Source organism: Dendropsophus ebraccatus, chromosome 2 (assembly GCF_027789765.1).
Source record: "Dendropsophus ebraccatus isolate aDenEbr1 chromosome 2, aDenEbr1.pat, whole genome shotgun sequence".
Taxonomy (NCBI): domain Eukaryota; kingdom Metazoa; phylum Chordata; class Amphibia; order Anura; family Hylidae; genus Dendropsophus; species Dendropsophus ebraccatus.
In genome coordinates this window covers 43,153,704-43,170,510 of record NC_091455.1, presented here as the reverse complement: position 1 = coordinate 43,170,510, position 16,807 = coordinate 43,153,704, and the positions used below count along the sequence as shown (strand labels likewise).

The window sequence follows — 16,807 nt, the reverse complement described above, 5'->3', positions numbered from 1 at the left end:
CAGCTGCTGATTGACTGTTGACTGCATGGATAGATGGATAGATAACTGCCAATCATGCAGCTGGTGGGCGGAGTTTTCTGCTTCTCATGAATATCCAGGACTACTGGGCTCACGCACATAATGGAAAGGACTACTTATTGTCCATGTTATTCAGGAGGATATCTCTGAATCAGCTGCACAGGACAATGTAAGTGATACATCACTCTGTTCAGCTTCTCTTTCACTAGTTTATGGTACAGCATAATAGGACAGCATAAACCTGCTTACAGAGTCTCTTTCATTCATTGGTTAACAGTGTAAACTGGGCAGGGCTTCACAGCAGTTGGGCCCCATCTCCTGGCTGGAGGGAGAAGCCCAACTGTCATGAAGCCCCGCCTAGGTGACACTGTCCACCGCTTTACATCTAGAAATATTTAGTAAACATGGCTTAAATGTCTCCACTAAATATATATACTTTGTGGATATTTTGATGCTAAAAAGCGCTATTAGCGTCTCCTAATATACACCTCCAGGAGTAGTGGATGGAAGTGACACATATGTCCATAGGGGCAGGGAAATCTGCTGATGGAAACTGGTGTGAATCCCACACATATTAGAGCTGCTTAGTAAACAGTGACAGCAAATAATTATTCATTAGGGAAATTAGCCAGACGGGCAGCTTAAGCTTTTTCACCTTATGTAGATTACAGCCAAATACTAAAACATGTTCGGTTTTTCTAATCTAATTTTATTTTGTGGTTACTTTTTAAATTAATTTTTGTACAACACTAACATGGGCAGACATCTTGTATGACAGCATTTGGAGATATGCCTTACCGCTATCCCCATGCATATAGACAACAATAGTCTGGAACAAATCCTATTCACGAATATGGGAAAGGTTTTAGACATGCTGTGTGACCTGTGCAGAGAGGGGGAAAGAGTGAGTTGTAAGCATCTTTTATTGTAACTGGCCTTATCCTATCTTACTTATTTACTGGTGTCACCTATCAATGTAAGGCCATGTTCACGCAACGTATATTTTCATAAAAGTACAGCCGTTGTTGCCGAGTGCAACAACGGTCGTGATTAATATGAAAATATACTCTCTATAGAATCCCGGCCGGAGCGTATACACATAGTATACGCTCCGGCTGGGATCTCTCGCATCGCCGTAGAAGACTGACATGTCAGTTTTCTGCGGCCACTATTCAGTGAATAGTGGTTGCAGAAAACCCTGTCAGTGCATACTATGGAGCGAAAACCCTGTCAGTGCATACTATGGAGCACGCTCCATAGTGTGCAGTAGGGACTTCTGATGCGGGCGCACACGGATGCGCTCGCATCAGAACTCTGTCGCCCTAAAGATCATCCGGCCGGTCTCTTACAAGGTCTGAACATAGCCTAATCCTGTATAAGATGATGAGAAGGACATGTGTTTGTAAGTCTCTTCTACAGAACAGGAGTTTCAGCTTATTTAGGAATTTAAGAATTAGTTTACATATAGATAGTAAAATGTGGTAAAAAGTTAGAAAACACATCACCAAATTTATTTATTTTTTTTAAATGAACCACTTATAGGCTATGTTCACACAATGTTTTTTTTTTTTGTTTGTTTGTTTGTTTTTGCGGCCATCTTTTTAGATAGCCATCATTTTGATGCAAAAAAATGGCTGTCTTTTGATAATTACAGTCGCAAATAGTGATCATGCTTATTATTTTCAGCCATAATTATCAAAATGCATCCCAATGGCTGTTCAAAAGGATTAATGCAAACCAAACATTGTGTGAACATAGCCTTAATCTTGTAGTTGATATCTTGTAAAGGGTCATTTGTCTTCTTACAAGCTGCAATGAATTTGTAAAGACTGTGACTTTATTTAAAGTATCTGATCCCTATAAAATGTACTCTATTGAACAGATATGGAAGTGAAACAGATTAATAAGCGCGCATCTGGCCAGGCCTTTGAGCTGATACTAAAGCCGCCATCCCCAGTTTCCGAGGCTCCGCGAACCTTGGCCTCTCCTAAGAAGAAGGATCTTTCCCTAGAAGAGATACAGGCAAAACTGGAAGCTGCAGAAGAGAGAAGAAAGGTATGTCTATGAAAGGTGCATGGTTTATATTATACACGGATTAAAGAAGGATATGCCTGAAATATAATATATTGGGAAGAGTAGAGTTTAGTTGACAGAAATTCAATCAATTTCACAAATTTATTTATTTATCTGAGAAGGTCTGGCACTATAACCATAAAAGACCTTGATCAGAAAAGAATCCAATAAAACATGTTAAAAAATTCATAGAACCCTAATGCAATATCAGATCGGCCCAGTGGGCATGCATGTTGTTGGCCTCTTAAAGTGCCGGCGTGGGTACTCCAAAATTCATCTCCAGCTAGTCATCTTCCAGTATCACCTTTTTAGGCATGTCACCACTAGTGATGAGCGAACTTGACATTTGAATTCTGATGGGTGAAGAAGTTGGATGACGCCCCAGGTCTACCGAAAAACATGGAAACAGCCTATACATTTTTTTTAACAACTCCTTAAGGCCCTATTCCACCAACAGATCTGACGACAGATTATTTTCAAAGATTTGAAGCCAAACCCCGGAGTGGATTTGAAAAGAGGAGAAATCCAGTCTTTCCTTTATGACCTGTTCTCTGTTTATAGTCTGTTCCTGGGTTTAGCTTCAAATCTTTGGCAGATAATCGTATAGTCGTCAGATCTGTTGGTGGAATAGGGCCTTTAGGGCGGCATCCAGCTCGTTCAGCCACTGGGAGTCTAATGCCGAGCATGTGGGTTTGGCTGAACCTGAACATTATGCAAGTTTGCTCATCACCAAATTTTGTGTCCATAGCGAAGATGTACAAAATTCCTGATTCTCATATATGTGTGTCACCTGTGCCTACTGCTACTGACTCCACTTTGCCTGACCCCCTGTGTACCATACAGACCCAGATAGCTGACTATGAACCTTTGCCATCTTCGTTGACTCGTTTACCTGTTACTGATTATGCTGTCTTGCAATCTGCCCCTGACCTACACCTGGATCCTGACTTGCCTTGTCTGCCTCCTTCTCTTCTGGTCAACTTGGCCATCTATTACCCACACCTGGCCAAGTTCTGGTCAACTTGGCCATCTACTACGTTTGTAAATGTTTGTACAAACATGATGCTAATTGTTTGTGTTCGCCAATCAAAATGTACGCAACTGCGCAATTTAAGCTTTGTACCTGATAGCCTGTACATATGTGTGTGACTCTGGACCGAAACGTCTGCAACTGCATAATTTACGCTTTGCATCTGATAATCTGTATGCATGTGTGTAGACCAAAACGTACACTTCTACTGTACGTTTGTTATTTGTTTGTGAATGTTCGGCAAACACGAACCAATCTCAATCATTTTTTTACGATCGTGTTTGGGATCCGAACCGAACATCCGGATGTTCCCTCATCACTAGCCTTGATTCCTAGCATCCACATTCTGGAGCTGGATAAAAGGAAAAAAGCTATAGGGTACTTAGACTCCGCTCCTGAGCATGGTCCAAAGTCCAACCATTTAGGTAGAACAGCGGGCCCACATCTTTTGCTGTGAGGTGTATTCTGGTTTGAAAATTAATAATACTGAGAAACATGGTCACTCTTTACTTACAGCCACATTGTGTTTTGTTCTGCAGATTCAGGAAGCCCAAATCCTGAAGCAATTGGCAGAGAAACGAGAGCATGAAAGGGAAGTTCTCCAAAAGGCTCTGGAGGAAAACAATAACTTCAGCCGAATGGCAGAGGAAAAACTGATACTTAAAATGGAACAGATTAAAGAAAACCGTGAAGCCTATTTAGCTTCTGTTATGGAACGTCTTCAAGAGAAGGTAAGGACTATGTGGCGGTAAAGTGTATTGCAGCAAAAAATACAATCAAAGGAGAGGCAAAACTGGAAGGGCAAATTCGGAGCAATAGGTGCCCCAACCAACAAACATTTATAATACTGGTGTTTCCTTATGTATGTGGCAAAGGGTCTTTGGACCTCTACAGGCACCAAGGCCATAGTGCTACTGCATTGCTTTACTGGGGGCAGATCATGGCCGACTCATTGATTTCTTTGACTATGTGTCAAAAATGCTGGATGAAGGTGGTGCCGTGAATACGGCCAATCTGGACTTCAGTAAAGCTTTTCATACAGTTCCCCAAAAATAGCTGATGAAGAAGTTAATTCCTGGATAGTTCAGTGGATTAGAAGTTAACTTAAGGACAGATATCAGATGGTTAAGGGTACCAATCACTTGGTGACCACAGCAGGATCCTCCTGATCCTCCTCCAAAAAAATCCTGCAGGTGGACGGTCCTCTTCTGACTCAGCCATCGTATGGAACTCTGGGAAGTGCCATAGACTGCATTGTAACAGCCTTAAAATGCAATCTATGGCAATTCCAGAAGTTCCGTACCACAGCTTGGGTCAGAGGATTCTGCCGAGGTCATCAAGTGATAGGTATCTTTTAATGGTGTGTATTCTGAACAAAGGCTGGTTACAAGTGGTGGCCACAAGGGGCTGTTCTGGGTTCTTTTTAATATATTTATAAATGACATAGGAGAAGGTAGGTAAGGTTTGTAGATTTGCCGATCATACAAGTGTGCAATAGGGCTGATAGTCCTGTAACATAGAGAATTATTAAGCATTACTAGATAATTGGTCAAAACATTAGAAACTGCAGTTCATCATTTCCAAATATAAAATAATGCAGTTGGGTAAAAGGAATAATTATCAAAGTATTATACTGCCAGTTCTGTGTTAGTGAAGATTTTATAAGAGAAGGATTTAGGGGTAGTGATTTCTGACAGTATCAAAATAAGTCACCAGTGCAGCCAGGCGATAGGGAAAGCAAATCATATGCTGGCCTGTATATTACACAAAAATGTGTACTAACCTGCTTTGATGCCACACTGCTGCCATTCTAAAAGTGCCTGGTCCTGCTGTGCAGCACTTCCTGGTCTTGGTCATTTCCTGCTCAGTCAGTTGCCACAGTTGTGACCCACCTCAGCCACTGATTGGGTCAATCTAAGACCAGGAAACGCTGTGCAATGGCACTGGGCTAGTTAAAAACTACAGCAATGGGGAATCAAGGCAGGTTAGTACACAGTTTTTGTTTTGCTGTATACATTTAGTTCTATAATGAATTCACTGGACAACTCCTTGATGTCCCAGAAAACCCCTTTAAGCATATAGCAGAATTGATCGGGGCTTCCTCTCTCCAGATTGGTTGCTGCTATGCTAGGATTCACGGGGCCCTATAGCAAAAAAAAAAAACTGTACAGGGCCCCATGAATCCTGTATGCACCCCCCTTAGGCTGTCTAGGGGGGAGGGTGCTGTCAGTGGCACGACAATCGTTCCCCCTCCAATACTCACTTGGCCCGCCACTGTGCTATAGCAGCAGAGAGGCTGCACCAGCAAGGTGAGTATTGGGGGATATCCTAGGTGTTGCGATCCAGGGGGGTTGTGCTGTCACCTTCAGGCGTGAAAGGTGGTGGTGCTGCTTCTATCTGAAGGTGGCATACCATAGAGGCAGATGCCGCTTCGTTGGGGCCCAGGCCCCATAGCAGTTGCGTGGTCTGCCTTCATGGTAGCTATGCCATTGCTGTTATATACACCCATGAGGCTGCCACAAGGGCACCATTTATACTAGAATTTTACCTGGATCTTGACTAAAAGTTCCCATACTGACATACCGAAACGTTCATTCTTCTGATGAACAGTAACAAGTTAACCCATCTTGTCAGAAACATATGTCACATCATAAGAGGTCTTTCTTTTGCGTTACAGGAGAGGCATGCTGCCGAGGTCCGTAGGAACAAGGAACTCCAGGAAGAGCTGTCAGGCTGAAAACATACCAACACTAGTCACTGATTTGCCTATATTTACGGATCATGCGAAAACAATATGGAATATGTATGACATCACAAAATCAAAAGAAAAAAAATGACAAGAACTCATGATGAACAAAAAAAAAATAAGAAAAAAAAACTAAAAAAAAATGTGGTCTCTTTGCAGAATGATTTGCTTCATGTTTAAAAAAAATTAAAAAAAATGTGGGTCTTATTTTGTAAATACTTACATTTTTGTTAAAAAATTACAAGTATTGCATTATGCAAGTTATTTCATAATCTTACATGTCCTGTAACAGGCTTTAGGTGTCGTCTGTTTCTTCGAAAAAAACGAATTTACGGAATCTTTCCAAAATACCCATGTCTAATTTCATTCCCTGCCGACCTTTCTTTTTTGGTGCATAACCATACAAGTACTCACTAGGCCGGTGGTGGGGGTGAGGCCCGCCATCACTCAGCCATACTGGATATTTTGTAAGCTTTCCACTTTGTTAATTCAGTCTTTATAACCCAAGTACAATGATGTTATTACATGTCAGTGTCCAGAGAGATTCTTATCGTCCGAAAACCTGAACTGCTCCTTCCTTGTGTGTCATGGTAAGATGTTTACAGTGATTTCCGGTGTAGGCTAAACTGCTATTCCATTAGTTTGATAGTTCGTAACACCTGGGGAATAGATGTCACTGTTTTTGGTGAATTACACTATATATGAGAGGCACATAGGGTCTGTTAACAAACACTTGTAGAGATAGAGTAAGACAACTAAGCAACAGATTTGCACAAGGACCCTATCATATGCAAACATGGTCCTAGTTCTCCCAGCCTTAGCTCCCTGTACCCTCCTGCTATACTGCAACCGTCAATGAGGACTACTTTGTACAACATCATTCTGTATGGAGCCTGTAAGATTATTATTGAACTTGGAGAACTTTACCATTGGTTCAGCAATAGGAGAGGTTCCTAGCTTAAATAATTCCTGAATATGTTATCAGTAATTCTACAGGGATCCTTAGACAGGGTGCACGTGCCAAGTGTGGAATTGCCTAACAGCCACCAAGTGTCAAACATAGTTGCGATTTTGAAATTGTTCCTGCCCCATGGAAGTTGCTGCCTGCATATTCTACTCTTCATTAGTGCTATTTCCTGTATGTTATTGTGAGCAAGCTGTGGTTAATAAAGAACTGGGGTTCTGAGAACTTATATATGGCTGGTCTCTTTTTATTGGAAGAAAATTTCTGAAACGTCTGGTGTATTTCTCATTCAGGAATCTGTGTTGTGTAGTTACTCTGTTATTCTCCCTGTAAAATTGAGAAAGTCCCTATTCAGTTTGAGTTTCACAAATAATGTGGGATATCGGATCCCTGGAATGTCAGTAGTTAGGTATTACAAGTCCCTATTCAGTTTGAGTTTCACTTTCACTTCAATTGCTAGGCAGCCCCTAGCTTGCAGTATTTAGGTAACAAAATGAAGTAATATCTGATTATTGACTTTGACTGCTTACTTCTGTCTTTGATTACTGACTTCTGACTTAGATTACTAACTATTGATTTTTGACTTTGACTTCTGACTTGATTACTGACTTTGCTTACTGTCTTTTACTTCTGACTTTGACTACTGTCTTTGACTTCTGACTTTGACTACTGACTTCTACTGACTTTGACTATTGACTTTGACTACTGATCTCTGACTATTGACTTATGACCATTGACTCCGGACAGCTGACTTTTGACTCCTGACTACTTATACCTGACTTCTAATCAAACAATGTGTAATATCTGATCTCTGAGATGTCAGTGGTTAGGCATTACAAGTACCTATTCAGTTTGAGTTTCACTTCAATTTCTAGGCAGCCCCTTGTTTGCAGTATTCAGGTAACAAAATAAAGTGATATCTGATTTCTGACTTGTCATAAATGAGAAGTCCTGTCTCACTTGTTCTTTGCACACAGAGCTGAGTTTTGAAACACTGTATTTTTTTCAGGTTCGCAAATAGCTGACCTATTGCTGACCAGAAACAGAAGCACTAACTGAATGTGTAGGGCCTTTTTACCGCCATGGGAGACTAGAAACCGCACAAGGCGCCGGTCGCAGTGATTGACTTTAAAACTAAGTGATGAGCAACATTTTCTACCTCCAGCCAGCAGCATCCAGCTGTGGAGCAGCAGGTCCAGCCGCACATTTCCCATCCCTGGCAGTGTCATCCCCGCAGCTGCAGACAGAACAGTGGTGTCAGTATGCACTGAGCTCTAGTATGCAATAATTGCGACCGGCCCCTGTGCATTCCCCAGTCTGAAACTGCTGTAAAACGGCTCTGCACATATTCTTATTTTTCATGCAGGGAAGCTTCAGGGCTCCACACATTCAGTCAGTGCTTCTGCTCCAGGTCAGCAATAGGTCAGCTATTTGCAAAACTGAAGCAAATACAGTGTTTCAAAACTCAGCTCTATGCAATGAACAAGTGAGAGAACAAGTGAGACAGGACTTCTCACTGATGAAAAGTCAGGGATCAGATATCACTTCATTTTGTTACCTGAATACTGCAAGCTAGGGGCTGCCTGGCAATTGAAGTAAAAACCAAACTCAAACTGAATAGGGACTTGTAATACCTAACTACTGACATTTCAGAGATCAGATATCACACAATATTTGATCAGAAGTCAAGTATAATAAGTGTAGTCAGGAGTCAAAAGTCAGTTGTCAATGTCAATTGGTGTCAATAGTCAGAAGTCAGTAGTCAAAGTCAGAAGTCAGTAGTCAACAGTCAAAGTCAGTAGTCAATGTCAGAGGTCAAAGTCAGAAGTCAAAGTCAGTAGTCAGAAGTCAGTAGTCAAATTAGAAGACAAAGTCAGAAGTCAGTAGTCAAAGTTAGAAGTCAAAGTCAGAAGTCAGCAGTCAGTAGTCAAAGTCAGAAGTCAGCAGTCAGTAGTCAAAGTCAGAAGTCAGCAGTCAGTAGTCAAAGTCAGAAGTCAAAGTCAGTAGTCAAAGTCAGAAGTCAAAGTCAGTAGTCAGAAGTCAGTAGTCAAAGTTAGAAGACAAAGTCAGAAGTCAGCAGTCAAAGTTAGAAGTCAAAGTCAGTAGTCAGCAGTAAAAGTCAGTAGTCTAAGTCAGAAGTCAATTATCAGAAGTCAGTTATCAAAAGTTAGTTGTCAATACTCTTGGCTATGTCCTAATCAGGGATCAGGTGTCAGACTTGTGTAAAAATGATTCTTCACTCTGACTCTAATAATGTCCTAATATGGACACTGTATAATAGAATTGTCTCCCCTGTTGCTGAGCCACTACATTTAGAACATATGGAATCTAGCTATACTCTACTGTTATTAAAGATGGATAATATGAGTTGAGTGCACAATCAAGATAAAGGCAGCCACTCCCACTGTCCAATCAGTGATAATGTTGCCAAATTGCGTAGAGACACACCCAATTAACAAGAAGGGAACAAACGGGAACACTCAGTTGTCCATTTTTTTAAATGTATAAGTATATGGTAATTTATGTTAAAACAATACAAAAACAGACTTACTTATCATATTTTAAACCAAAAGGCACCTCCATCTTTAAGAACAAAGCTCCGATCCCTGAAGATCCTAAACACAGATGCATTTAGTAAATACAGATTCATAGGGTTTTCACATAACATTGTCTACAGGAGAAAAAAACGGCCTGTGGAGAATCTTATAGGAAATACCTAGGAAGTGCTTACTTTTGCAGTAAATGCAAGTTGAGTTTCAGAATTGTCATTATATGGGGAATATGGGGGAGATATATCATGGTGTAAAGCAGAACTGGCTCGATTCCACTTTTTATTCCTCACAGATCCTTTGGGAAATGAAAGGTGGAATCTGATTGGTTGCTAGGGGGCACCATGTTTGATAAATCTCCCCCCATATATCCACACAATAGAATGAGCAGACCCTTGTAGGTATGCCCAGTCTTTTCTGCCACCAACCTCTATGATTCTTTTGAAATCCCAATCCTGTGTAGAATAAGATCATTTCATGTCCTTTTCTATGAGATAATCCCAGTCCTGCAACCAGAAGTGTCAGGCAACATCTCGCTTTTTCCTGGTTATCTCCCCAATATACCCTGTCTCATCGCTCACACAATACACATGCACTTTCTGCAATACTTCTCGTCATGGTGGGAAAGCCCCAAGGAACCTATTACTTTTTCAGCAAGACATATACTGTATCAGCTACAGTACACTGCCTACCTAATTTACTGATCAAAGGAATAGCATAAAAAGGCATTAAAAGAATGTTTTAAGCACCTTCAGCATTAAGCCTAGTCTGTCAGGATTTACATTTTAAAGGTAATCTGTCAGCATATTTTACCAAGTAAATGGATAATGTAGGTCAGGGGTACTAAACAACTTTTAGTGAAGGTCCACTTACTGGGGTCTATTGTCAGGTGAAGGTACGAGCTGAACATCATTAGTAAATGTGTTGCGCTCTCCCAGTAGTATATAGCCCCCCTGTTGCTCCCCCAGTAGTATATAGACCCCTGTGCTCTCCCCCAGTAGTATATAGACCCCTGTTCACTCCCCTGTAGTATATAGACCACCAGTGCACTCCCCTGTAGTATATAGCCCCCCTGTGTGCTTTCCCAGTAGTATGTAGACCCTCACTTTGTGCTCCCCAGTAGTAAATAGACCCCCTGTGTGATCCCCCGCTCATATAGCCCCCTTGTGTGTTCCCCAGTAGTATATAAACCCCCGCTTTGTGCTCACTTGTAGTCTATAGCCCCCCGCTGTGTGCTCCCCCAGTAGTATATAGACCCCAGCTTTGTGCTCCCCAGTAGTTTATAGCTCCCCTGTGTGCTCCCCCAATAGTATATAGACCCTCGCTTTGTGCTCCCAATTAGTACATAGCCCCCCTGTGCGCTCCCCCAGTAATATATAGTCCTCCTGTACTCCCCCAGTAGTATATAGCCCCCCAGTGCTGTATAGTCCCCCTGTGCTCCCCCAGTAATATATAGTCCCCCTGTACTCCCCCAGTAGTATATAGCCCCCAGTGGTCCCCCAGTGGTATATAGTCCCCCTGTACTCCCCCAGTAGTATATAGACCCCCAGTGCTCCCTCAGTAATATATAGTCCCCCTGTGCTCCCCCAGTTGTATATAGCACCTCTGCTGTGTGCTTCCCCAGTTATATAGCCTCCCTGTTCTTCCCCTCCCATATAGCATATATCAAAAAAAAACAAACACTTATACTCACCTGGGTCTGGGCGTCTCCTCTTCTCTTCCCCTCTTGTGGCCGCACAGCAGCAGTCACAAGAGGCCGCTCTCCCCTTGACCTGGCGCCGGCGCTCCAGTGACGTCACTCGAGTGCCAAAACCCGAGACAGGATAGAGCGGCTTCTTGTGACCACTGCGGCTACATGAGTGACTGACAGTGAGGGAGCCGATGGCTTCCTCTCTGTCAATGCTGCTCCTGCATGGTAACTATGAGCGCACGTTACGAGCGCTCATAGTTACTGTGCCAAGGGGAACAGCGCAGCTCAGTATACAGGTATACTGAGCTGCTGCAGGGGTCCAGACAGCTGGCCTCCGTGGTCCGCTTTCGGACCCCTGATGTAGGTCATTTAATATCTTTGTGTTTTTAGATATTTGCCTGTGTTTACTGTCAATGAACATCTTGGAGTCATTGGGGTGTTATACGACAGCTGTAAGTCATCCCTGTACTTCTCTGCTATCCTGCTGCAAGCACGCCTCCTGCTTGATGATTGATAGCTCTCCCTGCTTGTGACCTGTCACTCATCAGGTATGCATATATTTAAAAAATCCAGAAATCTAGCAGTTTCCATTCTGGCCACAAGATCTAAAACTGAGACTTCTTGTTCTGTACAGATCATTTCCCAGCAGTGTCCTCCTTACCATCACAGGCAGGAGTACAGTGACAGATGACACCAGTATATAGAGAACATAGATACACACAATAGCTGCTGCTCCAACTCAGCATGCTCCTCCCTGTAGAATGACCCCTAAAAAAAGCCAATAGGACAGGTCCTTTCTACTGTGGCCTATGGTCGATGGGGCTTGCCCTAAAGCATGTTGCTGTTTAAAATAGCTCAGGTTTGATGGCAGCACTCATAATACTAAACAAATCATAATAATCAGAAAATAGACACTTATTTGGGGGAAAAAAACATGTTTCAGTATATGGCGTTAGTCAGTACCAAAAAAAATCTAGGTGATATATTCCTGTTAAATGACCTACATCCTCCTGCCTGCGGCTCTACAAGGTAAAAGCTGCTGACAGATTCCCTTTAAATACTGCATTAGGGTATTGTATTGTAAGCAAATGCCTAATGTACTGTTATTAGTGGAATTGATCCCATTACACTCTGGAATGATTCCTATGAAAGTCACAGGTAGTAATAAAAAAATGTTACCGCTGTCCCCAAATCTGATGTCTATTCTAATGCTAATATGCAAGAGATATCAGGAAAGGCTCAGTATCACCCCCAAGATATATTACTTCTTGTTTTAAACGTTCTATACTAGAGATGAGCGAACCTGGAGCATGCTCGAGTCCATCCGAACCCGAACTTTCGGCATTTGATTAGCGGTGGCTGCTGGAGTTGGATAAAGCCCTAAGGCTATGTGGAAATCATGGATATAGTCATTGGCTGTATCCATGTTTTCCAGACAACCTTAGAGCTTTATCCAAGTTCAGCAGCCCCAGCTAATCAAATACCCAACGTTCGGGTTCGGATCGACTCGAACCCCAACCCGGTTCGCTCATCTCTATTCTATAGAGTATAGTGCTGTTCTGTACTGTACTTTAGTAATTAAACTTGCCACTTTTCAATGTAATAAATGGGTACTATAGTTAATTATTGGTGGGTGCTGGAACGAATGAAACACATTTACATTATTTCCTATGGGTTGGGTTTTCAAACTGCCCTCCTGAACAAATTAAGTTTGAGAACAGAGGTACCACTGTATAAGAACTATAAAATGTGTATTGTCTCCAGCTCCTCCCTCTCTCTGTAGAGAATGCTCTATCATTCTCTGTCTTGCCCCCTCCGCTTCTTTTCTGACCAGCCCCTCCAGCCTACACCAACATCTCCCGGTGGTAAATGATGCTACAGAAAAAACTGAGAGGGGGTGAATGCAGCAAGTGCTGCAACCTCACTAGCAGTGAAATGAGAATAAGGGAAACCAGTGCATTTTGGGAATTGTAGTACTGAGCAGGAATTACAGACAGGAAGTGCAGAACTTAGCACCCCCCCCAAAAAAAATAAAAATAATAATAATAATAAATTATATATATATATATATATATATATATATATATATATATATATATATATTAGTGTCAAAACCAGCAGGGCAGACAAGTAATGCTATATCCTTCTGCAGCATGTTGTTTTTTATACTGGCGTCAGACTACCCCTTTCATGTTGGATTTTAAAGTAAGCTACAATATATTAGGGAATTGATCACCATGCAGCTCTCTTATACAGTGGCTTGAAACCAGACAACTGCTGAAGGTGACTACATTCATGTTTCCTTTCTCCTAATGCATTTTATTCTTCTTACCTTGTTGTTACTGTTGGTGTCACACAGAGAAGATTTTCTGCCTGGTCCTCTGATAATAAGGACCCTGTGGTACACTCTCGCTGTAAGGAAGCAGTAATATCTTTGTTATTCTGTGTTACACTAGCGGCTAAATAAGTCTCGGCTGCTTATTGTTAGGACCCTCAGGCAGTGTTTTTTTAATACCGGGGAGTGAAGAAAACTACATAGCAGTCTTTCGGCCATATAATGGGGAACCACTGTGCAGTCTATAGAAGTACAAAAAAAAGAGTCCTTTACTTTATTGCATGTTATACTGACCTATTACACTGACGTATTCATTTGAAGGTTTACACTATTCTGAGGGAAGAGCAGGAATGGTTTATTTGCAACTTCTCTGGACAGTTCCTGTCTTGGACAGAGGTGGCAGCAGAGAGCACTGTGTCAGACTGGAAAGAATACACCATTTTCTGCAGGGCATACAGCAGCTGATAAGTACTGGAAGACTGGAGATTTTTTCATACACATAAATGACAAATCTATATAATTTACTGACATAAATTGCCTCCTGTTAACACAAAGAGGGTGTTTATTTACCATCTCCACCATGGTCAAAGATTGGGTCCCATTACTATCCATCTTATTGTTGCTGCTCATGTATTAATAGTTACGCTTTTGAACAACATAGTCCCTGTATAGTCATCTGACCTGAGGGTGCTTATAACGATCGTGGGTAGATGGGCGAGTTCTCTTAGTGATATGCAGAGACGACTATGCTCTAGTGCCCATAAGAATCATACACTATAACTTTTATTTTTCTATTAATACATTAAAAAAACCATACTGCTATAGAGTAAAAAAGCCAACACCTCTCACATAGCATGTGCTCTTAGTCATGTTTAAGATGACATACTGCTGGTATTTTTACTCACTAGCCATATGTTTTAATGTATTACTGAATAAATAAAGATTACATGTTAGAACTAGATTTGCATTTCCAGGGAAATACATAGTGCTTGAAAAGAGCACCCCTTTACCAGTGACTTCCAGAGTGCCCCTTTACCAGTGACTTCCAGAGCACCCCTTTCCCAGTGACTTCCAGAGCACCCCTTTACCAGTGACTTCCAGAGCGCCCCTTTACCAGTGACTTCAAGAGCGCCCCTTTCCCAGTGACTTCCAGAGCGCCCCTTTCCCAGAGAGTTCCAGGGCGCCCCTTTACCGGTGACTTCCAGAGCGCCCCTTTACCGGTGACTTCCAGAGCGCCCCTTTTCCGGTGACTTCCAGAGTGCCCCTTTACCAGTGACTTCCAGAATGCCCCTTTACCAGTGACTTCCAGAGCGCCCTTTTACCAGTGACTTCCAGAGCGCCCCTTTACCAGTGACTTCCAGAGTGCCCCTTTACCAGTGACTTCCAGAGCGCCCCTTTCCCAGTGACTTGCAGAGCACCCCTTTACCAGTGACTTCCAGAGCGCCCCTTTACCAGTGACTTCAAGAGCGCCCCTTTACCAGTGACTTCCTTTTAAGAGAAACTCTAACCCTGGGTCCCATCTCTTTAAGAGCGACATGGGTCCTGTCCCTTTAAGAGCGACCTGGGTCCCTTTAAGAGCGACCTGGGCCCCTTTAAGAGCGACCTGGGTCCCTTTAAGAGCGACCTGGGTCCCTTTAAGAGCGACCTGGGTCCCTTTAAGAGTGACCTAGGTCCCTTTAAGAGCAACCGGGGTCCCTTTAAGAGCAACATGGATCCTGTCCCTTTAAGAGCAACCTGGGTCCCGCCCCTTTAAGAGCGACATGGGTCCCGTACCTTTATGAGTGACTTGGATCCCATCCCTTTAAGAGCGACTTTGGTCCCTTTAAGAGTGACCTGGGTCCCTTTAAGAGCGACATTGCTCCCATTCCTTTAAGAGTGACCTGGGCCCCTTTAAGAGCGACCTGGGTGCCTTTAAGAGCGACCTAGGTCCCTTTAAGAGCGATCTTGGTCCCTTTAAGAGCAACATGGCTCCCATCCCTTTAAGAGCGACCTGGGCCCCTTTAAGAGCGACCTGGGTGCCTTTAAGAGCAACCTAGGTCCCTTTAAGAGCAACCGGGGTCCCTTTAAGAGCGACCTGGGTCCCTTTAAGAGCGACCTAGGTCCCTTTAAGAGCGATCTTGGTCCCATTAAGAGCGACCTGGGTCCCTTTAAGAGCAACATGGGTCCCTTTAAGATCAACATGGATCCTGTCCCTTTAAGAGCGACTTGGGTCCCTTTAAGAGTGACCTGGGTCCCTTTAAGGGTGGCATGGCTCCCGTCCCTTTAAGAGCGACCTGGGTCCCTTTAAGAGCGGCTTGGGTTTCTTTAAGAGCAGCTTGGGTCCCTTTAAGAGCGACCTGGGCCCCATCCCTTTAAGAGCGACATGGGTCCCTTTAAGAGCGACATGGGTCCCGTCCCTTTAAGAGTGACCTGGGTCCCTTTAAGAGCGACATGGCTCCCATCCCTTTAAGAGCGACCTGGGCCCCTTTAAGAGCGACCTGGGTACCTTTAAGAGCCACCTGGGTCACTTTAAGAGCGACCTAGGTCTCTTAAAGAGCGACTTGGGTCCCTTTAAGAGCGACATGGATTCCGTCCCTTTAAGAGCAACTTGGGTCCCTTTAAGAGCGATCTGGGCTCCTTTAAGAGTTACCTGGGTCCCTTTAAAAGCGACCTGGGTACCTTTAAGAGCGACCTGGGTCCCTTTAACCCCTTAGCGACCCATGACGTACCTGGTACGTCATGGTGCCGCGGGGGGGGGTTTTCAGAGCGGTGTCCCACCGGGATCCCGCTCTGAATGGCACCGCTCGGGAAGTGCCTCTATTAGCCGGCGCGGGTCCCGTTGCCGCGCCAGCTAATTAAGCACTTCAATGCAGCTTTCAAACCTGACAGCTGCATTGAAGTGCTTTATGCACAACATCCCTGGTGTCTAGTGGGACGGATCACCCCCCTGCGATACAATCGCGGGGGGGTTATCCGTTCTTCTGGCGGGCCCCGGCCTCAGCGTTGCAATGACGCTGATCCCGGCTCGGCAATAGATTGCTGTGGCCTGCAGCAGGCCATAGCAATCTATCACCGATATGATGGATCATTGCTGTGTATATACAAGTCCCCCAGGGGGGCTTCTAGTTTATGTAAAAAAAAAAGTAAAAAAGTGTTTTTATTAATAAAAAATCCCCTCCCCTAATAAAAGTCCAAATCCACCCCCTTTTCCCATTTTATAAATATAAATTATTAAATAAACAAATAAATAAACATATTTGGTATCGCCGCGCACGTAATCGCCCGAACTATTAATTTATTTCCTTCCTGATCTCGCACGGTATATGGTGTCAGCGCCAAAAAATTCCAAAGTGCAAAATTGCGCATTTTTGGTCGCATCAAATCCAGAAAAAATGTAATAAAAAGCAATCAAAAAGTCGTATA

General features: G+C 43.1%; 1 protein-coding gene across 2 annotated transcripts in view; it reads left to right on the top strand.

The window, feature by feature from the left end:
• The window catches only part of STMN2 (stathmin 2), a 34,715-nt gene extending 27,674 nt beyond the window's left edge, over positions 1 to 7,041 (top strand). The window contains exons 1-4 of one of the 2 annotated variants that reach the window (XM_069959951.1): positions 110 to 187; positions 1,901 to 2,073; positions 3,661 to 3,852; positions 5,799 to 7,041. In XM_069959951.1, the coding sequence (XP_069816052.1) occupies positions 1,903 to 2,073; positions 3,661 to 3,852; positions 5,799 to 5,858 (423 nt within the window). In that variant the 5' untranslated portion in view covers positions 110 to 187; positions 1,901 to 1,902 and the 3' untranslated portion in view covers positions 5,859 to 7,041. Of the gene's footprint in view, positions 1 to 109; positions 188 to 1,900; positions 2,074 to 3,660; positions 3,853 to 5,798 lie in introns of those variants that run through there. The other variant, XM_069959950.1, reaches the window with a different exon arrangement.
• The last annotated feature ends 9,766 nt before the right edge of the window (positions 7,042 to 16,807 follow it).